The sequence below is a fragment of the Colletotrichum karsti genome (assembly GCF_011947395.1).
Source record: "Colletotrichum karsti strain CkLH20 chromosome Unknown Scaffold41, whole genome shotgun sequence".
In the NCBI taxonomy this organism is placed as follows: Eukaryota; Fungi; Ascomycota; class Sordariomycetes; order Glomerellales; family Glomerellaceae; genus Colletotrichum; species Colletotrichum karsti.
In genome coordinates this window covers 241657-264820 of record NW_024065941.1, presented here as the reverse complement: position 1 = coordinate 264820, position 23164 = coordinate 241657, and the positions used below count along the sequence as shown (strand labels likewise).

At 55.7% G+C, this 23164-nt stretch overlaps 8 protein-coding genes across 8 annotated transcripts; 5 read left to right on the top strand and 3 right to left on the bottom strand.

Annotated features, from left to right (window-relative positions):
• Window positions 1-205: 205 nt before the first annotated feature.
• On the top strand, window positions 206-3765 carry CkaCkLH20_10572 (uncharacterized protein; the record flags this gene model as incomplete). Its single annotated transcript, XM_038893286.1, has 3 exons — window positions 206-695; window positions 749-3650; window positions 3714-3765. 3 exons carry the CDS (start codon window positions 206-208, stop codon window positions 3763-3765), a joined length of 3444 nt encoding a protein of 1147 aa, XP_038741401.1.
• A 775-nt stretch (window positions 3766-4540) lies between these two features.
• On the top strand, window positions 4541-5443 carry CkaCkLH20_10571 (short-chain dehydrogenase; the record flags this gene model as incomplete). Its single annotated transcript, XM_038893285.1, has 1 exon — window positions 4541-5443. One exon carries the CDS (start codon window positions 4541-4543, stop codon window positions 5441-5443), a length of 903 nt encoding a protein of 300 aa, XP_038741400.1.
• A 732-nt stretch (window positions 5444-6175) lies between these two features.
• Window positions 6176-7094, bottom strand: CkaCkLH20_10570 (uncharacterized protein; the record flags this gene model as incomplete). The annotated part of the gene is made up of 2 exons (XM_038893284.1): window positions 6176-6413; window positions 6490-7094. 2 exons carry the CDS (start codon window positions 7092-7094, stop codon window positions 6176-6178), a joined length of 843 nt encoding a protein of 280 aa, XP_038741399.1.
• Window positions 7095-9042: 1948 nt separating this feature from the next.
• CkaCkLH20_10569 (uncharacterized protein) lies at window positions 9043-10331 on the top strand (the record flags this gene model as incomplete). Its single annotated transcript, XM_038893283.1, has 2 exons — window positions 9043-9298; window positions 9355-10331. The coding sequence occupies 2 exons, from the start codon at window positions 9043-9045 to the stop codon at window positions 10329-10331; spliced, it is 1233 nt and encodes a 410-aa protein (XP_038741398.1).
• A 1798-nt stretch (window positions 10332-12129) lies between these two features.
• On the top strand, window positions 12130-12594 carry CkaCkLH20_10568 (uncharacterized protein; the record flags this gene model as incomplete). Its single annotated transcript, XM_038893282.1, has 1 exon — window positions 12130-12594. One exon carries the CDS (start codon window positions 12130-12132, stop codon window positions 12592-12594), a length of 465 nt encoding a protein of 154 aa, XP_038741397.1.
• An 877-nt stretch (window positions 12595-13471) lies between these two features.
• CkaCkLH20_10567 (uncharacterized protein) lies at window positions 13472-14701 on the top strand (the record flags this gene model as incomplete). Its single annotated transcript, XM_038893281.1, has 1 exon — window positions 13472-14701. The coding sequence occupies one exon, from the start codon at window positions 13472-13474 to the stop codon at window positions 14699-14701; it is 1230 nt and encodes a 409-aa protein (XP_038741396.1).
• A 1081-nt stretch (window positions 14702-15782) lies between these two features.
• Window positions 15783-16586, bottom strand: CkaCkLH20_10566 (uncharacterized protein; the record flags this gene model as incomplete). The annotated part of the gene is made up of 4 exons (XM_038893280.1): window positions 15783-15927; window positions 15981-16117; window positions 16264-16279; window positions 16357-16586. The coding sequence occupies 4 exons, from the start codon at window positions 16584-16586 to the stop codon at window positions 15783-15785; spliced, it is 528 nt and encodes a 175-aa protein (XP_038741395.1).
• Window positions 16587-18710: 2124 nt separating this feature from the next.
• Window positions 18711-22493, bottom strand: CkaCkLH20_10565 (uncharacterized protein; the record flags this gene model as incomplete). The annotated part of the gene is made up of 4 exons (XM_038893279.1): window positions 18711-20526; window positions 20588-20738; window positions 20796-21407; window positions 21545-22493. The coding sequence occupies 4 exons, from the start codon at window positions 22491-22493 to the stop codon at window positions 18711-18713; spliced, it is 3528 nt and encodes a 1175-aa protein (XP_038741394.1).
• Between the last annotated feature and the right edge of the window lie 671 nt (window positions 22494-23164).

Sequence of the window (23164 nt, the reverse complement as noted above, 5' to 3'; positions counted from 1 at the left end):
CGTCAGAATAAACGAATCCATGGTCACAGGGTAATCCCATCCAACCCTCTGATCGGCAAACATGTTCCAGGTGCGTCTCCAGCGGAACCTTTTTTTTCTACTCGTGTTTGATTTCGATCTACTTGTTCGGACCAAAATTCCAACATTGTTCACGTTCACCTTATTATCCCTTGCCCCCTCGAGAACCTGATCCGGCCCAGCTAACATGATGGGACTGCAACAGCGGCTCAAGGGCGCCATCGATCGGACAATCGCGGAGGAACAGGCTCGACAGGAACAGGCGCGCAAGGCACTCGGACCGGACTCTGGGACGCCGCGCAGGTCGGATTCGACATCGCGAGGCGCCCAGTCCCCCGCGCGACGGCCCCGGCCCAAGAAGAACGCAAGCCAGGACGCCACCAAGGACGGCGACAGCCCCTCGAACCCGGACCCGGCCGTATTCGAGGCCGCCTTCGTGCTCGACGACAGCGAGGAGCCCAGCAGGGCCGGAACACCCAAACCACCAGCAAACATGGAAGACAAGGCGGAGGAGAAGAAGGACAAGGTGGCGGCGGAGGAGCAGGAGAGCGGACAGAACGGGGACGAGAAGAAGGATGCCGAGGCCAGCGCCGCGCCGGCTGCTGCTGCGCCCGAGTTGTCGCCCGAGGTCCGCATGAAGCTTCGCAAGTTGGAGAAGCTCGAAAAGACGTATCCCGGTGCGTGTGTCATGTTTTCTTACCTTCGCGACGCCAATGCTGACGAGTCGCAGAGCTCCTCCGATCGTACCGAATCGCCCACGGCCGCGCCACCTCCATCGAGCCCTTCGAGCGGGTGCTTAAGGAGCACACGAGCGTCGGCTCTATTAGAGAACCCGAAGCGCTCGTCGAGTTCCTCAACTCCTTGAAGCAGAAGGAGCAGATGATCATGGACGAGTACAAGCGGGTCTCGATCGAGAAGGACGACTTCAAGAAGAAGTTCGAGGCGGCCGAGAAGGAGACTGAGGCGCTCAAGAAGGAGGTGGAGGAGCTCAAGGCCGCGAAGCCCGAGCCCGCTGCCGAGAAGGCCGAAGATAAGGAGCAGGTCGACGCCGCGACCGACACCAAGGACGACGCCTCCGTCAAGTCGCCCGACCCGAACGCCGCCAAGTCTCCCTTGCAGCAGGCCCTGGGCATCTTCTCGCCCAAGCAGAAGGCGCAGGAGCCCGAGGCGGACAAGCCGGAGGAGTCTGGCGACTTGTTCTCTTACGACGAAGAGGCGCCCAAGTATGAGGCCGAGATGGCTGCCAAGGAGGAGGAGATTGAGAAGCTCAAGACCGAGGTCGACTCTCTGAAGACCGAGCTGGCGTCCGCCAAGGAGTCGAGCGCGGATCTTACCGAAAGCCTCGAGAAGGCGACCAAGGAGGCCACCAAACTCCGCGATTCCGCAGCCGTCACAACCTCCCTCCAGACCCAGCTCGACGCCAGAAATACCGAGATCAAGACCCTTACTGAGCGCTTGGAGGCCTCGCAGAAACAGCTCAAGGAGGTGGAGACAAAGCTCAAGGGCGAGCTTGCCACTGCCATAAAGGATGCCAAGGAGGTACAATCAAAGCTCACTGAGGCGAACACCCGGGCTGAGAAGGGAGAGGCGCACGTCAAGGAGGCATTGTCCGCCCAGGCTGAAGTGGAAAAGAAGATTGAGACTCTGAACGGACAGATTGAGACCATCAAGAAGGAGAAGGCCGACAATGAGAAGAAGATTGACGAGCTCACTAAGAAGTTGGAGAAGCAGAGCGAGCCTGTACCAGCCACGCCCACCACCCCTGGACCAACAGAGACTTCTGCACCTAGCGCCGGTGGTGCTTCCAAGAACAACAAGAAGAACAAAAAGAAGAAGAAGGGAGGTGCCGCTGCTGCTGCTACACCCGCTGCGCCCGCCACTGGCACAGCTGAACAACCTGCCGCGGCTGAGGAGTCAAAGGAGTCCGACACTGAGGCCTTGGAGGCAGAGATTACCCGCCTCAAGGAGGAAGTCAGCACAAAGGACTCCCAGATCGACCGGCTGACAAAGCAGCGCAAGACTGAGGAGGACCTCCGCGAGGAGATTGACACTCTGCGCGGCGAGCTGACCGACATCGGCCAGGACCACGTCGAGGCCAAGGAGAAGATCAAGAACCTCGAGATCGAGAAGAAGGCGCTGCAGACCAGGATCGAGGAGCTGGAGAAGGAGCTCGGATCCTCGGCCAACGATGCCAAGGCGACCGAGAAGCTCCAGGGCGAGTTCGACACCCTGCAGCGCGAGTACGAGGACCTCAAGTCCAAGTCGTCCACGCTGCAGTCCGACCTCGGCGCCGCGCAGCAGCTGGCGCAGAGCCGGTACAAGGACCTCACCGACCTCCGAGAGGTCCTCCAGAAGGCCCAGCCCGAGATGAAGAGCCTGCGTCAGGATTCCGCGGCCCTGAAGACGGCCAAGGAGGAGCTCACCGCCAAGAACACCGAGCTCCGCAACCTCGAGAAGAAGGAGAAGGAACTCAAGGCCGACGTCACGAGGGCGCAGCGCCTCGCCACGGACCGCGAGACGGAGATCAAGTCGCTCCGCGAGAAGCTCACCAACGAGACGAACACCCGCCTTCGCCTCGAGGACGCGCAGAGGGTATCGGGACGCGACCTCCGCCGCTCCGAGGCCGAGAAGGTGGAGCTCAGCGCCAAGGAGGAGAAGGCCGTCCGGGAGCTGCAGAAGGTGCAGGAGGAGGCCAACAAGCTCCGCCCGCGGGTCAAGGAGCTCGAGGAGGAGGTCGAGAAGTTGCAGAAGGAGAAGAAGAGCCTGCAGGACGAGGCGGACCTCAAGACGCAGCAATACACCAACGCGCAGGGCCTGCTCGGCAGCATGCGCGACCAGACGGCGGAGCTGACCATTCAGCTCAAGGAGGCCCGCTCGCAGTCCGAGTCTCTGGAGGAGGAGCTCGCCGAGATCCAGAAGCACCTGTCGGAACGGTCCCGCGAGGCGGAGCGCATGCGCGGGCTCCTCGCCGACGTGGACGAGCGCGCCGACAGCAAGGTGCGCGAGATGCGCTCGCGCATGGAGGCGGCCATCGAGGAGCGCGACCGCATCGAGGACGAGTCGAGCACGCTGGCGCGGAGGAAGACGCGGGAGACGGAGGAGCTCAAGCAGAAGATGCGCGACCTGGAGCGGGACATCAAGACGTTGTCCGGCGAGAAGGAGGAGCTCGAGCGCAAGGAGCGCGAGTGGCGGAAGCGGCGCGAGGAGCTCGAGGCGGTGGAGGAGAAGGCCGAGGCCGAGGTCAACGAGATGCGGTCGGCGGTGTCGGACCTCCGCTCCACCCTCGACGCGTCGGAGCAGCAGGTGCGGGACGCGGAGAAGGCCAAGTCGGACCTGCGGCGGATGCTGGACGAGTCGAAGCAGCGGTTCGAGAAGCTCAGCAAGGAGCACAAGACGGTGCAGGCCAAGCTCGGGGCGAGCGCCGCGTCGGGGCGGAGCTCGGTCGACTCGAGCCGGTCCGGCGGGCTCAACGGGGCCGGGTCGCCGGGGGCACAGCAGCAGCAGCAGTCGGCCGGGGGCTCGGCGGATAGTCTGTACCTGAAGACGATCCTGCTGCAGTTCCTGGAGCAGAAGGATAATAAGCTGCGGGAGCAGTTGGTGCCTGTGCTCGGGCGGATTTTGAAGTTTGACAAGTGAGTTTGGAGCCCTGACCCCACGAGAGATGAAGCGTGTTTACTGACTTTGTGTGAAATTAGGACGGACGAGCAGAAGTGGAAGGCCGCGATTCAGCACATCACTGTGAGGTGAGGTGATGGTGTGTTTGTATTAGTTCTTGTGTATGAATAAATACCCCATGACGATTTGGGTTTTTACGGTCGTTGGACTCCTTTTCAGCGGAACGAGTATCACCACGATACATTGAATTAGGCCTATGGTATGGGAATGGTCTACTCTGTTGAACCTGGTATGTAAGTGTACCATTTTCTAGATGTATTCCAAAGTCGTGATGTTCGGATGAGAGTACGTACCGCGGTTTGGCGGCTCAGTTAAAGTTGCCGCGACAGGTCGAGCCAAACCGGCGGGGTGCGCCAATCGACGAAGCTACAGCGGCCCCTGCCCCACCAGAGCTCTCCCAGCGGATGTTTCTCTCCGTGCGATGCCCTGAGGTGATGGGCAGCTCAGGGATTGCGGAAGGGTGTCGTCATGGAAGCGCGACTGACCTCATCCCGCCGCCGTGCTCACCTCACGGATACGTAGCCGCCATTCTCTCCCACCGTAGGTACGAAGCATCTGCATTACGATTTCCCATTGCGATTCCCGATGAGCGGGCAGGTACAAGAACCGCCATGGCGCCTTCCCTCTGCTGGTGCCGCATGTCCACTTGCCTCAATTGGTGTTTGTCCAGCCCATGATGAGATCATCCCTCCTCCCCTCGTGCTTTCGCCTCGCTGCGAGGTATAACAACATCTCCCGACCGCAAACTTCTTCCCTTTCCCTCCCAAAACCACTCATACCACTAACCCTCCCATCGCCTCGCATCTCACCCACAACCACCCCCAGATACCCAAATACAACCACCAGAATGTCTAGCGTAAAGACGGCCGGCCCCGAGGGCAACACCCTCTTCACCCGGGACCACCTCTTCAACCTCACCGGCAAAGTCGCCCTCGTCACCGGCGGCGGCACCGGCATCGGTCTCATGGCCACCCAGGCCCTCGCCGCCAACGGCGCAAAGGTCTACATCACCTCCCGCAACCGCGACAAGCTCACCAACACGGTCGAGACCTACGGCAAGAACGTCCCCGGCGAGATCATCCCCATCCAGGCCGACGTCACCAACAAGGACGACATCCGCAAGCTCGTCGACGAGATCTCGGCCCGCGAGAAGTGCCTCTGCATCCTCGTCAACAACGCCGGCGTCTCGTCGTCCCCCGTCGAGGTCGAGTCCGACGACGCCCACGACATGAAGAAGTCCCTCTTCGACGGCGAGAAGGCCGACTTCGCCGACTGGACCGACGTCTACAAGACCAACGTCGCCGCCGTCTACTACGTCGCCGCCTCCTTCCTCCCCCTCCTCCAGAAGAGCACCGACCTGCACGACGGCTGGTCCTCCACCATCATCAACATCAGCAGCATCAGCGGCATGATCAAGAAGTCCCAGCACCACTTCTCCTACAACGCCTCCAAGGCCGCCGCCATCCACGTCAACCGCATGCTCGCCGAGGAGATCGCCAGCAACGGCGTCAAGATCCGCGTCAACAGCATCGCCCCCGGCGTCTTCCCGAGCGAGATGACCACCAAGGAGTCCTCGGACGACGCGCAGAAGAGCGAGCTGCCGAAGGAGAAGTACGCAAAGATCCCCGCCGAACGGCCCGGTAAGGATGAGGATATGGCGGCCACCGTGCTGTTCTTCGCGTGTAATCAGTACTTGAACGGGCAGACTGTTGCCGTTGATGGAGGGTACACGCTCCATGCTGGATTGTAGGGGGCCATGAACATATGAGCATACTGCGGTGGCTTGTTTAATGATAGATGAATCGGAATCAAAAAGAGGCGTTGTTTTACTGAATTGTCATGTGGAAGCTGTGCATAAAACTCAGGAAATGCATTTTGCAGTTTTGCTAATTCGGTCGGAAAAGTTGAAGCTGAAGTCACGAAGTCACGCCTATCACGTATGCAGCGCCTCTGGAAGCAACGTCAGGAACGTAAAGTCATCGTTTCTATCTTACCCGATAGCACAAGCCAACCACAAACTAGACTTTTCTAGTCTGAGATTTTAGGAGAACTTGGGTTGCCCCCCTACCTACTACTTGTTGCGCGGAGAACTACGCAGCACCATGGTCAATATCACTAGTCGGGAAGAATATTGATATTTAATGTCTCAGGGCATACCGCACTAATTTGCATACCATCGTCACAGATATTATACCTACTTATCGTATTGCATTTACTTACGAAGGCGTTGGTAAACCTCGAATTAATGGTCTTGCCCCACAAACACAGAAGGTCAGCCATCCCAACGCATGGATGATACCTTCTTTTTACTTGCCCTCCCAATCACATTACATCTGTCGAGCTCTAGTCTGACATGTTCGTTTTCGAATTTCGGATTGAATGCACGACTTCTCGAGCGATCATCCATGTCTTTCTCCGTCCTCACAAGTAGAAAAGGCAGCTTTCAACTACAGAGGCTGATCCACAAGCCAGAGGTATCACGTTACCAGGCACCTCCTTCAAAACCTCCCGTATCCTCTGATACTCTTCGAATGCTGTCTCGAGCTCCCTCATCTCCTTCGCCTTCACGAGTAGGACTATTGTCATGGCGTTGACGCATCTCCCGTGCCAGCAATCTGACCTGTTCAGACAACTCTTTCAAGGCTTTCCGTATCTCTCCAGTCTCTGTGGAGAGACTGTTGAGCTCCTTTCTCTGTGCAAGTTGATAATCCAAGACGATGCTGCGAGATGTGTGTGTGTTAATTAGCGGACTGGCTGGTATGTTATGGCCCTGGGGCTTTTAGCGCATGTGCATACCTCGACTCGGCGTATGACAGGAAACTTTTAACAGTTTGGATGGCATTCTCGGCCTGTGAGAGCTTGGCTTTGGGTTCTTCGCCGTTGATGAGGCGGAATTTCCTAAGAGAGGCCAGGCTGAAAAACCTCCACAGTCGGCGGCACTCCTCGACCAGCCAGACAGCTGTGCCGGCAAGAAGACCAGACCCCATAAAAGCTTCATAAATCTTAAATACGCGCACATCATCATGGGTGGCGCGAAGAAACCTGTCTTCGAATATTCCCTGGCTTTTGAAGAAGTCCAAGGCGCTGTAAGCGGTTTGTACCTCTCCCAGCATTCCATGCCAACTCGGGAAAGCCTGTTGCATGTCTTGTGCCTCTGAGAGGGTGTTTATGCGGGATCTCAGCGACACCAGCTCCAGGGCTTTGATCTCGACATTTCTCACGAGATCGCTCAGGTTCTTCGAAAACCCTGTAACCACAACAACGTAGGAGTAGGCGATCGCTATCGTGGTGGTGACGAAGGTCACAATGCCCAAGATGTTGCCCGCGATGGAGAGGTTGCTGTCCGACGGATCGGGGCATGTGCATGCGGGACGCGCGGTGGAATTACCAGGATCCGCCATTACTTCCCGAGTTGACGATGATAGAACAAGTTCTAAGGGACTTTGTCGTGGGATGTAGATGTAGACCGAACGAGTTGATCAGTGAGAGCCCTTTCTGGTCCCTCGGAAGCGGGGCTGAGGCTCCTGGGCGCTGTGTTACACACGCGATCGCTGAATGTGTGCGCATGCATAAGCAAGCAAGAAAAGTGACCAAGGCTACCAATCAGATCTAGATTCTATATCGAACTATTTCCACGGGCTTCCATGGGCAGAAATAGATGGTGTTCATTTGCACCTGTTGGTACAGCTCCGGCCTTCGCGAAGATGAGGGTAAACCATGGTCGTTGTTGCGCCTGTCAGATTTGCAAGTGGATCAGGGACTTCACGAGTCATAACCCAGCCAGTAGAGCTCAAGACATCGGAATCAGTATAAAAAAATTGATTCTGGCATACAGCTGAAGCCGAAAGTCATTGTTGCTGATGCAAGTTTCAACTTCCTCGGCGTATTCACTGGATAGTATTTCCCAACCAAGAACAGCACCGCTAGAAACGGCAGCGAAAACGACCAAACAGTGATCAGTGAAAGCGTATCAGATCACATGAGAAGTTTGGCCAGTTATGACCGTATCTAGGTAGAAAAAAGAAAAGCAGGTGGGCAGTGATGAATCGATTCCTAAGAATATGTTATAAGTGTGTACGGGCCGCTCTCTGATGCTTTGATTTCCATGAAAAAAATTTATACATATACATACCTACCGTAGGGCGCGACTTCTTCATAACACAGTAATACCATGATAAAATCCAGCATGATTCTGTGAATCAGAGAGCATAACTCATGAGGTTGCTGAAATGTGCAGACCTAGGGCAGAGTTCAAGCCATTCTTCAAGAGACAGCAGGGTATTTTCGAAGGCCTTGAAATTTCCAATAACAGTGAAACACACAAGTTAAATCTTTTCGACATGTATGAGAATCAAATAACTTTGTTGAGAAGCGCCAGCTATCGTCCTACAGGAGCACCGCTCTCATATTAGTCGCTTTCAGTCCAATTAAACCTCGGACTACACGTAAATAGACAAAACGCCGTGAGACTTGACGGAAGAGAACCATTTTCAGTAAGGCAGTCGAAAAGGCCAGTCGACATGCTCTCGGGCATTGGCATACGCGTTCAAGACAGGAGCTAAGCCCGGCTGGGAGTTTGTTCTCCCCCCTAGCTTCGGCATGTTCGATGGCTGTGATCTAAAAAAACAAACTCGACCGTAGAAACCCGACTACGGCTAGGTAGTACACGACTATCCAGCATTCTATCCGAGACAATTGGTTCAGGAGGCACGCTACGAAGGGTAGAGCAGAGCTGTACGCCTAGGAACCGTTCTCCACGAACTCCACAGAGTCCACCGAGCATTACGCGTGAATTTATGTTTAAGCCTGGTTTAAGCAACTCCTTTAAATTCCGAACCACTCGGAATCCCAGGTGATTTTAATTAAGACGGTCCTGATTCGCCGGCGCTTCCCCGCGCAAAGGCATTGAAGTCGCAATGCGATCCACCCTCCGCAGTCTGGGTACACTAACCTCCCACTTACCGGGGCTTGGCATTCATCTACAGCCTCAACCAGCACCCCAGATCCCCCCTTCGAGAGCCTTTGCCGATGGCAGAACCCATGCCCCGTGGCACAAGAACGATGACGAGTCACCGCTGCGTACGCAATCCGCGAGATATTGCGGGATCGTCACGTCCTGTAATCTGGAGAGGTTTGTAATCCGGACGCAAACCGTCGTGATCATGTCTTGCCCGGTGGAATCGGTATACATAAAGACGACGAGGACTTGTTGAAGACGGCTTGTTAGTCCTCTCTCACCACCATCAGTCTCTCTCTTCTTCTCACTACATTCTCACCAAGAACCTCTTTTCTGGGGACTTTTGACGTTCTTTTTTCGGCCGTTTTCTTCCCAACTCTCAACTCGCCATCATGGTTGCCGTCTCCCGCATCGCCGTGGCGGCCTCGCTCGTCTTGTCCGGCGTCGTCGCTCATCCCGGCGAGGAGCATGACCCGCAGCTTCACAAGCGCGAGATGGCTCTGCGCCGCTCCGTTGCCGCCAACAACCGCCGGGCTCTCGACGCGTGTGCCGGCTCTGCCGCCGATGTCGCCCTCAAGCAGCGCGCCATCAAGCGTCGCGATGCCAAGCTGAAGGAGCTCCGCGAGAAGCGATCCATCTCGATCAATGGTAAGTCATGACCGTATCAAACCCCGAGTTTCGGAGATCTGACACTTGGCTTACAGCCCCCATCCGCCGCCGCACCGAGGATGACCTGAACACCTGGGCGGCCGTCGACCACGCTTCTGCGGCGGGCTACACGCTCGATACCGACCCGGCTACCCTCTTCGCTCAGAACGCCAGCTGCGTCGTCGTTCCCGAGACCACCATCGGTCCCTACTGGGTCGCCGGCGAGCTGATCCGCAGCGAGATGACCGATGGTCAGTCGGGCGTGCCCCTCCATCTCGACGTCCAGTTCGTCGACGTCGCCACCTGCGCCGGCGTGCCCGAGATCCTGATCGATGCGTGGCACTGCAACGCGACCGGCGTCTACTCCGGCGTGTCGGCCACCGGCCAGGGCGGCTTGAACTCCACCTTCGGCCGCGGCGTCCAGCAGACCGACGACGATGGCGTGGTCCAGTTCGACACCATGTTCCCGGGCCACTACACCGGCCGCGCCACCCACATCCACGTCAAGAGCACGTCCGGCGCGACCGTTCTCGATAACGACACCTACGTCGACGGCACGACCAACCACGTCGGCCAGCTCTTCTTCGATCAAACCCTCATCTCCGAGGTCGAGGCCGTCAGTCCCTACAACACCAACCAGCAGGAGTTGACGCTCAATTCCGGCGATAGCATCGCTTTCGACGAGGCCACGGCGGACTACGACCCCTTCGTCCAGTACGTGCTCCTCGGCGACGACATCTCCCAGGGCGTGCTTGCCTGGATCACCGTCGGCATCAACACCACGGCCGACTACTCCAGCTCCGCCAGCGCCGCCGCGCACTACTACGCCGGCGGCGGCGTCGACACCTCCTCTGGGAACTCTGGCGGCGGCCCCGGCGGTGCTGGAGGTCCTCCCAACGGCACTTTCCCCAGTGGTGCCGGGCCCAGCGGAGCTCCTCCCGCCAGTTCCGCCTCCTCGGCCGCCATCTCCGCCACCCCTTCCACGTCTGCGGGCTCCAAAGTCGGCTGCAAGCGCAAGGCTAAGCGTCACTAGATTCGTGGATGAAGCTGGGTGTGGGGTGGAAGGAGATTGAGTGAGCAATGGCCATGTTGTGATTACTTTCGTTTGTTGATAGACTTTGGGGGGTTGAAGGATCTTAGATATACTCTAAATGAAAACGAATTTGAGACAGTTGCGTTCACATGCAGTGCAAGATCAATAGCGCTAGTAGTTTAAGCAGTGTGGATTGAGGAGGTGAGATCTCAGTTCGAGAATATGATATGCTTGCCGAAAAGGTGTTGTGCCGTTGGATACTTGTGAAAGCTTGCAGTATTGTCTCTTCCCTCGACAGACTTGAACTCATTCGCGACCACCACCGATCTTTCAAACATTGAATAGTTCCCAGAACTCAAGTGCTCCGTGGTTCAAGAATATGTCATTTGACAGCAGGCCAAGTCATCATGTAATGCCAAATACATCTACATGTCTCGGGTTCGGGGCACAAGTCGACTGGCGCAGCCAAATTCGGCATGGCCGAGTCTGCAAATGCAATGTCTTTGCCGGCTCCTTCGACGGCGCCACTAGCTATCAGGTTTTCTTGGTTGCTGGCGATGAATGTAGATCGAAAATACGCGTCGAAGGATTTGCAATGGTATCTTCATTCTCCTCTCAGGCTACTTCCGAGCATCCTTGCTCCCCATATTTGACTCTTGAGAAGTCCTTATCTGAAGCTTCGCTCGGGTCAAATGCATTTTCCTCGTCAATCTGATCATTAAGAAGGGTGGGCGATAAGAAAATATTCCTGCTTCAGGTCGTGAACAACGCGGCCTCCGAAGCCTCTTTCCAGCATGCTATGTGATGCCTCCTGCCGTGGCCCTCTGAAACGTATCCAATACGATATCCACGAGATCATGGCAACTGCGCGCTGTGCAACTGCATCTGACAGGATCGGGTCTAAGTGCTGTGGCTTGTGTAAGCCCCCGGACAAACGGCCCGTCTACGATCATATCCTGGGGTACATTCAAATGCCCGATCCAGCATTATTTCGCGGGGTACGAGTAGAATCAACCGCCAGTTTCAAGTCTCAGTTGAAAAGCTTGTTATCTCTGACAGAATCGAGTACACACAGTCCCCGCTAGTCGTTGGCGCAAAGATCTTCACTGCTAAAGCTGGGCGAAGATATACTCCCGTCAGCTGACGGTCAGCAGGTTCATCGATGCAACGTTCTCACCTGAATACGAGGGTGCGCCGTCGGACGTGTACATCACTCCACATTTATCATTCATGGCCGAATACTTGGGCAGTAACCAGAGATAACAACAGCAGCACCAGAGCGGATAGCAGCAGGGATAGGCATAGAGGTAGTAAGAAGTAGTCGCAAGGAAAGGATAACCGTGGAGGACTTTGTACACACAAGTACAGATTTCCATTTCCGGCTCTAGTTCACCGTTTCGATTGGCTCCATGTTGAGATCGCCAAGTAAACGGTGCCCCTCGTATCCTACGTGTTTCTAAAAGCAACTACTCCGACAACTTCTTCCACACGCTTCGCAGCGCCCCGTTTCCGCAGTCGGTTCGCACATGTCTCGGGCGACGTTATTTTGAACTTCAAAGCTAGCGAATTCGTGAACAATTTTCTCGCCGTGATACCTCCGAAAGGCGTTCAGATGTGAAGAAACCATCCTCATGTTCAACGTCACCGCTGCATCTCAGGAAGAGCGAGAGCAAGGCCAGTACCGAAGTATAAGAGAGTCGGCTTTCCTCAAGTCATTATCTTCAGATCCAGCACTACATCAGAAACCCGAAGCCAAACAAACTCGCTTCCGAGATCTCCAACATCAACCAACTCCATCATGAAATTCATCTCCGTTCTCCTCACGCTGGGCGGCATCGCCTCTGCCGCCGCGGAGCCCACCAAATACCAACTCGTCAACTTCTACGCGGGCTCCGGCCCCAAATCATCCTTCACGACCTACAGCTTCGACATCGGCTTCATCGCCGACGACGGCACCGTGACCAAACCGGCCAGGTGCTCGCACCTCAGCAGCAGCAACTGGCACGACGGTTACATCGTCAGCACGCCCCCGACCCCGTGCACCGTCGACGATGCGTACTACGGCTTCTTGTTCCGGAGGGTCCAGACGCCCGAGCCCGGATACCTGCTCAACCTCACGGACGCCGACGGCGGTGTCGGCAGCACGTTCTATCCGCAGTCGCTGGTCTACCGCGTCCAGAATAACGCCAACCCGAACGACCCGGACCCGTTCCCCAACTACGCTCTCAGCGACCCCGAGGCTCGCGAGGTGGAGCGAGATTAAGCGCTTTCTTCTTGGATTGATAGCGTGCCGATGCGGGTTGATGGATAAACAGCTGGCTGCTTTGGCGGCAGGCTTGCTGGTGGAATATCAACATTTGCTACGTAGCAAATGAAATTGTATGAAAACTTCGGCGTATCTTACTGATGTGACAGCTAGCTTGAAAAGCTGCAAACTCTACCATAAGTGTCCTGAAGTTTGTTGAAGAGGCCTATGATTGCTCTGGAAGTACTTTTGTCACTGCCCTTCTTGTCTAAACAAGGCCATTGTTCTGACAACCTTTACCAACGGCTGTTTATCATCATAGCTTCATTGAGCAGGAACGACACCATTAAGTCCGCGCCGCCAACAGATGTAAGTAGTGACAGCCGTTCGATGAAGCAGCTGACGTTGACTTCTCCGTCGGTTTGGCCCGGAGATGCTGCTCCTGAGGTTAAGCATTTCGAAGATCAACTCGGCAACCATGAGCGCACTCAAGAGACGATCGAGGATGGGCTCATGTTATTCTGGTTTAATCCGCAAGAAGATGACATGTCATCACACCAGTTTCATAGTTTCAGCGCAAGATTAGAAGCGTTCTACCCAGAACTTCAGCCTTTATAAATCAAGGTGCATTGTTTGGTGGAAGTCGCCATAATCATGTCAGCTCGGGCCCAAGAGGTTGAAGGAACCAGGCTTTTGAGAAAATTTTCGGCCTTGATGGTTGAGTAGGTATAAGGGGGCAACAAGACCTTGCCGTCCTCCGCCTCGCCTCAAATCTTTTCATCCGCTCTCAAATGCCTCCTTTCTATCTTCACAACCCTCTTCTTGCCAACACATCCTCTTTCAAAGCATCGTACTGACATGAAACATTAGAACATCGTCTTCATACCAATTCAACATGAATTCCATCTCCCTTGACCAGAAAGCCGCCTACTCACCGGGCAAACGACTTCACCTCACCCCGCATAAGCCGCCTCCGCCGTATGGCTCATGCCTGTACCCGATGCCGGAGGGCGTGAACGTCGACAGCCTGGAGATGACGGAGGAGGAGGAGAATCTATCGGAGAGAGAGATTTGTTTCGATCCTCGCAATGCACCCCTTAACATCGATGAGAGCAATCAAGGCAACAAGGACTTCGGGATGGAGGTCGAGATCCTCCAGATGATTGGCGGCGTTCCTGATGATGTCGGTTCTCTCGGAACGCATAAGCTCCTATGCCGAGTTATCGTTGCACCATCTGCGACGCCCTACACCAACGAGCAGAGGGTTCCGATCGAGGGACAGCAACTGTTCCTCAAGATCTTCGATCCCTTATTTTGGTTCGACGTTGAGGTCGATATCAGTGTGGATGGCCTAAGACCAACCTCTCTGGCCGACATGGCCATCAGCGATGAGTTCGCTGCCTACCATTACTTGTTCGCCAAAGGGATGACCGGTATGCCGCACCTCGCACCGGATTTTCTCGGGGGATGGACGACAGAGGTCGAAAGTGTCCTTAGCTCATTCCGAGGCATGAAGCGAGTGGTGACTGTGCTTGCCACCGAGTACATTGATGGGGTCTGTCTTGGTGCGTTATACGAAACTAGCGGCCCGGTCGACAAGATCATCAAGCTCCACGATGATGGCAAAAAGTCTTCGACCCTGCGAACAGGCTTCAAACATCGCATGAGGATCATGGCGAAGATCATGGACGGGACCATATCGCAAGAATTCATCGGTGTTCATCACGGCGAGTTCCATCCCAGGAATTTCATCATCACCATGCGGAACTTGGGTCAGCCTGTGAAGGAACCTCGGGTGGCCATGGTTGGCTGGCACTCCGCAATCGTGGACCATCTTCGCCAGGAGCCCGTCGAAATGTATCGCCACTTCACCAAAAAGATCCACCCGTATATGCGATTCCGCTGGAACAGGCGACTGCTCCCCTTCGAGGGCTGGATTCCTTCGGAATGGAAGGGTCCCGAGGACAATATCAAAGATTCGCCCATGCTTTCCCAGTGGATGGTCAAGACGTTCGGATCTGTAGCGACTGTGGACAACCCAACCTACGAAGGCTGGGGAAACATGTTTCAGCTGGCGACAGTCGCGGCCCCATCGGAAGGCAACGTGACTCAAGAAGCGTCCTAGGGCGGCGTTTCTTCTGTCATGTCGCCTCCTTCCGAGGGCGTTGCTGTCCCGCCCCAAGGCATTATGTTGTTATTGTTATTGTTGCTATTTTCGCTTTTGCCGTTGTGGCTGTTGTTGTTGTCGTCGTCGTGGTATTCAGTCCATACTCACCCAGCCTTGTGGTATTATGTCGTGGGTGTCCTGACTTTCCCGGCCCCCCTACTATCATGCATGTCGATAGCAATGAGATTTACTTGCTGACGGAAGCTTCCCCTGATTCTCAATCTCTATCAATTGCCCACATGTGTTCGTGTCTTGATGAGGCCAATCTCTCACTGCGATAGAGAAGCACGCACATGAACGACCAAAGTCCATGGCTGACGCGATCCCGGCGCAAAGAGCGCTGCGGGGGCGGGAATGCGCATCGAGGAGGGATCGTCAGACTGGAATCTCTGAAAGGTAGAGGAGCAGCAATGATCAGGAGAGCAGTTGGAAGAGGACACAATGGCTTGGTATGATCTGACGTGAATGAAGGCAAGGTCCGGGGTCTTCGGCAAACGCCACCACGAGTCCAGCGCAGATATGTTGGCGGTGCAGAGTTCAATGTCGTACGACGCAGCACGAAGTTAGCTAAGAGAACCTCTCAGTCAGCGTCAGGAAGCACCATCTTCACTCGTCATGCGGGCGCAGGCGACGCTTTCCATATAGTTCTCGCATTCGATAGAGGGATATAGTACAGGAAACCACGCCGGCTTCCGTCTCCACGGGCCGAGACCGCATCTTTCCGCGCGGTCCATGTCAGGTTCCCCTCGAAGACTCCGATGAATGAGAGAGAGAAAGATATAAAAAAAGAAGAAAAAATGCTTCTCTACAAGCCGAAGTCGAGGGTCATGTTCCACGAGTTCGGTGCACGAGGAAGGACCGCCGTGAGGAACTGACCTCAATGTGCCTGCGTCTCGCCCGCCTCGTCTCGTCTCCCGCTTTTATCCCGTGGTGTTATCGGAACCGGACCGCAGCTGGCGACGTCAGTCGAGCCAAGCCGCCCGCGTCCCTCCCATTCAACCGCCCCGTCTCCTTCCCATCCGCTCGATGAGGTTGAAACTTATGCCTTGACAGCATCCTTGGCGTCCTCCTTGACCTCCTGGACGATCTCGCCGGCGGACTTCTTCTGAGCTGACTGCCACATCAGGATACGAGAGCACTGGACGACACCGACGACACCGAGGAAGAAGTTGACAGCGGCGAGGCTACGCAGGTTTGGTTAGCAAGGGCGCATGCAACACAGCGACGAGCGACGTACAGGTAGTTCTTGGGCTTGATGATCAAGCACCAGCGGGTCCAGATGATACCGGTGGCCGTCAGGGCGCCGTTCTGGGTGAGGGAGAGCTTCTCGGCGGGACGGGCGAAGTCGGCGACACCGGCAAGGACGAGAGCCCACTACAGACAAACCGCAGTCAGCATGTTATCCTTCATCAACAGTCCACCTAAACCTCGCCCATGTCTAAGCGCATGCGCCGAAGCTCGAGCTCCGACATCGCGGGCAAGGGAGGGGAAAGCTTCAGCGCAAGACCATTATATCATACCTTCATAACAGGAGCCCTGCGCAACAACTTCAGTCAGCACACACAGCCTCTCTACACCATCTCCCCCAATTCACAACCAAGGGAAGAACTCACCAGAAGTGCACCGTCTTGAGACCGACGGGGCTGTCCCACATGCGCTTGAACCAGCTGGCCTGGGCGCCCTCGGCAGAGGCGGTAGAGCTCTGCCACCTCTTGGAGCTCTCGCGGAACTGGGCGCGGAACTGGGAGGTGCGGAAGGCGTTGCGGATCTGCGCGCCGGCGAAGGGCTGCTGCTGGCGGAGGACAGGGCGCGCGGCCTTGAAGAAGTTGTTCGCGGGGGCCATCTTTGCGGTTCGGTCGGGGGACGGAAGCTTCTTTGGTGGTCGGGTTTTCGTTTCGGGAGGGGGGGTGTTCAATTGCTGGCGGCAATTGAAAAGCTGACGTCGGTCGCGTCGGTGGGTTGGGAGCGGAGAGGAGGGTGTTGTTTTCTTCCTTTTCGAACGGACTCGGCGGAGGGATGGTTGAGTCAAGGTTGAGATAAAGGCGTTGAGGGATTGAGGACGTCCGAAAGGTGCACACACACACATACGGCCCCGGGCGCGAAGGGAAGCCCGCCAACCGGAGATAAGCGGGGACAAGGTCGAGAAAAAAAAAGTGACGGGAGCATTGACCAACTGGTCAAACGTCGGGGACTACTTTATGCACAGACATTACAATGCACAAATCGGGTCTCGGTGGGTTATGCAAGAGATCCACTTAAACAACGGCATCTCGTCAACTTCAATCCTCGCCAATTCCCCGTCGCTCCCAGAGCTCCCCAATCAAATCGGCCCCAATTGACCTGACACACCACCACCACAACCACCCGAACCGTCATCCCGCCGCCGCCCGCCAGCGCAGAAGAACAACAATGTCGAGCAAGTACGCCTTCGGCAAGGCCCTCAAGGAGGTGCGCTTCCTCTTCTGCCAGACCGGCGAGCACAGCGCCGCGACCCGGTAAGTTTCTGGCACCAGCGCAGCAGCCGTCCCGTAAACCCGTTGATCGAGAGACACACCAATTGCTAACCATAACGCACCGCCAACAGCTCCTTCTTGACGAGAGCGTACCCCACGATGAAGAAGAACAACCCCCAGACCCCGATCCTCCTCCGCGAGGCCGCCGGCACGCTACCCAAGATCTACGCGCGATACGGTTAGGACCCTTCCCTCGCGAACGGGCGAGACAAGACAACAGAGTCGGGAAAGGAATGCTGACGAAGGCGCGCAAAAACACAGAGTTCGGTGTGGAGAAGAGCCAATCTTTGGACGGTGAGCAGCATTGGCCGTTGTCACAAAGTGGAACCGAGAGCTAACGATAGGTCATAGGTTTGTCGGACAAGCAGATCGAGGAGACGGTCTCCGGCTTGGTTAAAAGCGCATGAATTCATGAGGTGGGGGTCCGGTTTTGAACGAATAGAAGAAAGGAAAAAGAAGCTTGTACCATCACTGTTGGGAGAACACCGATCTGAATCTTGACGCCGGAACGGAACGTCTGCGCCCTGGACGAAGTGATGTATGGAGAAGATCGGCATGGACTGCGAGTGCGCAAGGTGATCGATGCCTGTGTGAATTCCGCCTGGCATCTGCGAGTTTCGAAGAACGCACCGTATCTCGGATTGAGCCATGCGCCTCAGACACCAGCTCCTACTCCTGCGAAAGCTATCACGAGACTGAACCCTCCGGCACCCATTAGCTCCGCGATCCCCTCACCTGGAGGTATTACCATAGCAGGACTATCAATGGCGAGGCCGCCGTATCCCCTGCTCTCCGTAGTCCAGTAGAGACATCAGGCGACCACAAGTCAACCCACTGACGCCCAGGCAGACGTATTCTGCACAGTCCAGGGCGAGTTCGTCCACATCCATGGTTCCAAAGGAGACTTTTGTGGTATAAGAACTGTCCTGCTGCTGCTGCTACCTTAGTCCCGAGTCCAGGTACCCTCCCTCGGCCCAAGTCGCCGCGTTACTTGCTATGCATACCTTCCGTCATCACGGGCGAGGCCATCATATCTGCGGGGTGGATGCTCCCATCTCCTCCGACAGTGTAACGATATGACAGCAAGGCAATTTATTGACTTCAAAATTACCCGTTCCGAGTAAGAACGAGACAGAAAAACACAAGGCCGTGGCAGGTCATGCTGCATCCTGCGATTGTTGTGTCTATAGGTGAAGAATCTCAAGACAACGACGTTGCTACTCTGAGCCTTACATTGCCGGCAAGCAGAGAAAGATGTTCGACACCATGACGGAATGGATGGCGAGCAGACATCACAAGCATGAGCGCGGGCGTCAATCCTATGATATCAATCTGGATTACCTGTCCAACAAACAGTGAATCTATGTCTAGTACTCTGACATCGCACCATGTTTTCTCTGCACATCAAAGCCACTGCCATCTTGCACTTCGTTTTCTCCAAATGCACCATTCCTCTACTGCTGGCCGCCGCCCTCCTTGGGGCGCGGGTTTCCAGAACGCGCCGTGGCAGCCCAGTTGCTGCTGGGGGGCAAGCCCGAGACAGGCGCGTGTGTGGCCTGCGACTGGTTGTGGGCCTGATGCTTTTGCTTCTTAGGCGAGGGACGGTTCTTGTTGGAGTCGTGCTTGTTGTGGGAGTGCTGTGACTGGTTCTTGCCCTGGCCGGAGTTGCCCTTGGTGATGTTCCGCTTCTGGCGCGGCTTCTCCCAGGTGCCGTCATCTTCAGCGATTTCAGAAGCAGCTTGATCACCACTGCTGATAGGGCCAATATCCGGCTTCTTCTCCTCGGTGCCGATCTTGGTGCCATCATTGATGCCGACCCTGGTGGAGTTGTCGACATCTTTGACAGTCTCGGCCTTCTTAGGCGTGCTGCCAGGCGTAAGGGTATGGGACGTGACGCTTGATGACTGAGAGGGCTGGCGCTTGTGCTTGATAGGCTTCAATGGAATTGGGGCCAGCTTCATCGAAGATATCGAAGAGACACGCTTTTCCAGACCACCAGAAGCACTGGGACCACCGGGAGAGACGAACTCCTTGGCCTGAGGGTTGAGATGCATGGTCTTGGAGGCAGCATCGAGGCTTGCGCCAGGCTCCTTCGGGGTCGTGGTTCGGGGCGTAGGCATCTCCGATGGAGGGGTCGCGGGGGTCAGAATGCCTTGCGACCCGTCATTAGAATTGGTATCTTTGGCGGTGATGAAGCTTGCAGCGGTCTGTGGCGCGGAGTCGCCGGAATGGTCCGCTTCATGATTGGCAAAGGCTGAATCCGCAATGTTGATCCCCAAAGCCTGCTTCCTTCTCGATTTAGATACGCGAAGAGAGTTCCCAGCATTGGCTCGGAAGTTCTTGATGGCAGGTGCCTCAGACTCCTCCGCGTCCTCGAAGCTGGTAATGACAAGCTCTGTGACGGTAGCAGGGGCATCTCCGGCGACGCTGGAAGTCACACCGGGCAGCTGTGAGCTGCCTGACCCGGCTTCGACTTGATGAGGGAGAGGCAAGGACTTCTTCTTCTTCTTTTTGTTCTTGCTCTTGCTCTTGGTCTTCCTGTCAGAATCGGCAATCTTGTTGTCGGTTTCCTTGCTGCCATTGTCTTGACTCTTGCTGGGCGGCACTGTTGGCAAAACATTGACGGTAGTCGGGTTGGCGAGGTTCATGTCGAGGAAATCATCAAGCTGGTGGCCCGCCTCCTGCTTCGTAAGGACGGGCTGGGGAGGTGTGTTGTTGTGACTGGGAAGCGCGTTTTCGTAAATGTTGACTTGCTCCGCGTTGCCCTCAGTGTAAGCCTGCCTGTAAACGCCATACTTCTCTGGGGTGGCCTTCTCGGGGCTGGCCTTCTCGGGGCTGGGCTGGGCAGAAACAACGGCCGTCTTCTGCGCGCTGGAGTTCACATTCTCCTTGAAAGCTCTCCCACCGGTCTTCGTCGGCGTAGTGGGAAGGTTCACTTTGATGGTTTTGCCTGTGCTCTCTACGCGCTGAGACGGTTTGGCTTGGTCAGAAGGCTCATCGGTGAGCAACTCCTCGGAAGCAGGCTTGGACTGCGCATCTGCTTCAGCGGAAGGCGTCATTTGCTTGCGGTCAGCGACCTGTGGAGTGATGAACTGCTCGAGGGAGGCTTGTCTCCTGCCTTCAGATCGATTGAAAGCGAGAGAGTCGTGCATGGCTCTGCCGTACTTCGTGCGATATATAGGGCGGGTCCAGATCTTGCACTGGAGATCTGGCGAGTAAAGCTCATTGATGGAAGCAGCGTCCGTGATGCTGCAATTATCCTTCTGGTATCTGGTCGACGGATTTAGTAAGGCTCGACTAGAGAATGAAGTCTGCTTAGAGTTGTGTTTACCTAGCAATGAAGCCATAGCTCTCCTGGTTCTGTGGGATGACAACGATCGCTTCGACCTTGCCGTATGACGCCATGATTGTCGCCAGCTTTCCCCTGATAGCCTCCATGTCCATCTGCGGGATTGGCTTGATGGAGACCCAAACGGAACGCTCTCGGATCTCACAACCAGTACAGTCGCATGGACTGTATGAGTGTTTGTCTTCAGTACCATGGTTAGGGCAGTTGGGGTCTCCCTTGGATGATGACCGAGAAAAGGCTCTAGTTCGACCTTCCTTGGTCGGAGACCGACGGAAGACAGGACCATGAAGTGAGTCATCGGCGTTGTGAACCTTCTCCCATCCTCTGGAGTCACCACGAGATCGCCGCCGGCCCTGAGCTGGGTTGGGGGCATCAAATGTCTCATGGCTGGCTTCGTTTCGCCATTGTTGCCTCTTGTTGTAGCTGGAGGACGATGCAACCGATTTAGGCGGCGAGACTGACGGCGGCGCTTGAGAATTGAGGGTCGTAGGGGCCAAAGGAGCCACAGGGGCTGTGAATTGGTGAACCGCATCTTGGTGAGCCTCAGCATTCTGAGCCAAGGGTTCCTGCGCTGCTGCAGATTGCCGAACAGCAGGATCCTGAGCCGCGGGACTAGAGTTGTGCGATGTGACGCGCGGCTGTGTGCTACCACTCACAACCAATGGTCCCTGGGAAGTCTGAGTAGGCTGCGTTGGGTACTCGGGGATGCTGCCAAGGTCATTGCGACGACCAGGGCCGGCTGGCTCATCAGGCGACACGATAGGGATCAGGCCACTGGGAGTTTGGTGGACGGGCTGGTCAGCTTCAAAGACGTCAGCGATATGCGTTTTTGAAGAGGATAATATTCGTGGGAAGACATGGAGGGAAGAGTAAGGAGCAACGTTGAAGAAAAGGACAGATGAGAGAAGAAACAGAAAAGAAGAAACAATCCCGACTTACTCAGCCAGTTCTGAACGGTGTTCTGCTCCCAGTGCCATTGCAGGATGTTCTTGGGATACATTGAGGCTGGATCCTGCCCCTGCAGCTGGTCCTGCCGGTGGAGCTGGTTCTGCCGGTGGATTAGAGCCATCTTCAATAGATCAACCTTATGCGGCTCCATGCCCTGCATCTCCTTCAGGTCTTGCTCGTCGAAAATGGCGAGAACATGGTTCCAGTTCTTGAAGAACCGAAGCTTCTGCTGGTTGTGCGCTTTGGAAATCCATTCGTCGCACCAGAGACCGGTGACGAATGCAAGCTCGTTGTGGAGGTTCTTGAGCAACTGCTGATTCTCGTGGTGGAGATGCGTGATGAGATTCCACAAGTTCAGGGGGCCGTTCTGGTAGATCTCGACGGTGTCGAAATAGTCGTACAGATCCTCCCAGTATGCAGGCTTGGGCATGTCCTTCATGACAAACCAGAACTTCTTGCGGATCGAGTTGGCTCTCGTCTGGATGTCCGCGGCGCTCCAAAGGGTCATCTCGCGTCCGAGAATCACACTGTCAGCTGCCAGGAAGCGAGGGGGTAACTGGCCATTTTCGGTGCTGAATACCGCCCTGACAGGCTTGGTGGGCTGGTAGTAGAAGGACCTGTCAAGAGTGTCGACGAACTTCCGGAGGCTGGAGTCGTCAACGGGCTCCACCATTCTGTAGTTGGAGGGGATACCGCTTGGGTACAGGAACCGTTGAGTATCCGCCGTCTGCGGTTCGGCAGGCATGTCGTTCACAATGGAATGCTGCTGCTGCTGCTGGTACGGCATGGAGGATTGCTCGGCATGGTACGAGTTGAAATCGGGTCTGCGGTGAAAGTCTTGGTGACGCCAAGACGCGCCGCGCAAAGGTCGATCGTAACCAGATGACTGCTGTCGCCGGTTCTGATAGGCGCCGCCGCCGTTTCGGTTGGGAGGAGGCATGGCGAGGGGCTGAGTTTGCTTGCGATCCAAAGAATACTGCAATGATCTCGTATTCAACGGAGGAGAGGCGAGATAGCGGTGGGACGACAGGCTGTACAGGAGAGACGGGATGGAAAGGAAGGTGGGATGAAGGCGAAGATGAGGTTGGCGATGGTGAAGATGGAGAGGAGACTGGGAGATGCGAATTGGAGATGGGAGGGAGAGAGGAGGTTTGTTGCGAATTAAAAAATTCTGTTTTGTGTGGGTGGCAGACGACACGTCTTGGGGATAGGAAGGTGTCAATTCAGGCAGCAGGGCAGGCGCGACGCGGTATGAGAACCAGAGTCAACTCCAGCAAGAGCAGGAAGGAGCTGGCTGAGATCAAAGGGGAAGGAACAACCAATCCGTCCTTGAAGTGTCCGCTCCGCCAAAGACCACCAGCAAGACTTTCTACAGCCAGGATATTAGCATGCTTATGGCATGGGGACGACGACAACAGGTGATGTTGCGCCTTGGTGTCACAATGGGATAGTGATGGCTGCCATGATGGAGCCTCAAACCAAGTAAAGACTCACAATCATCAGAGCCCATCTTCATTCATGGCCCTAGGGTATCCAAGCTGCATTTCTGAATGCAAGGCATGTTGGACCTGTTTCTCTCCTGTCTGGGCTTTGTTGATAAGAACCTTCCAA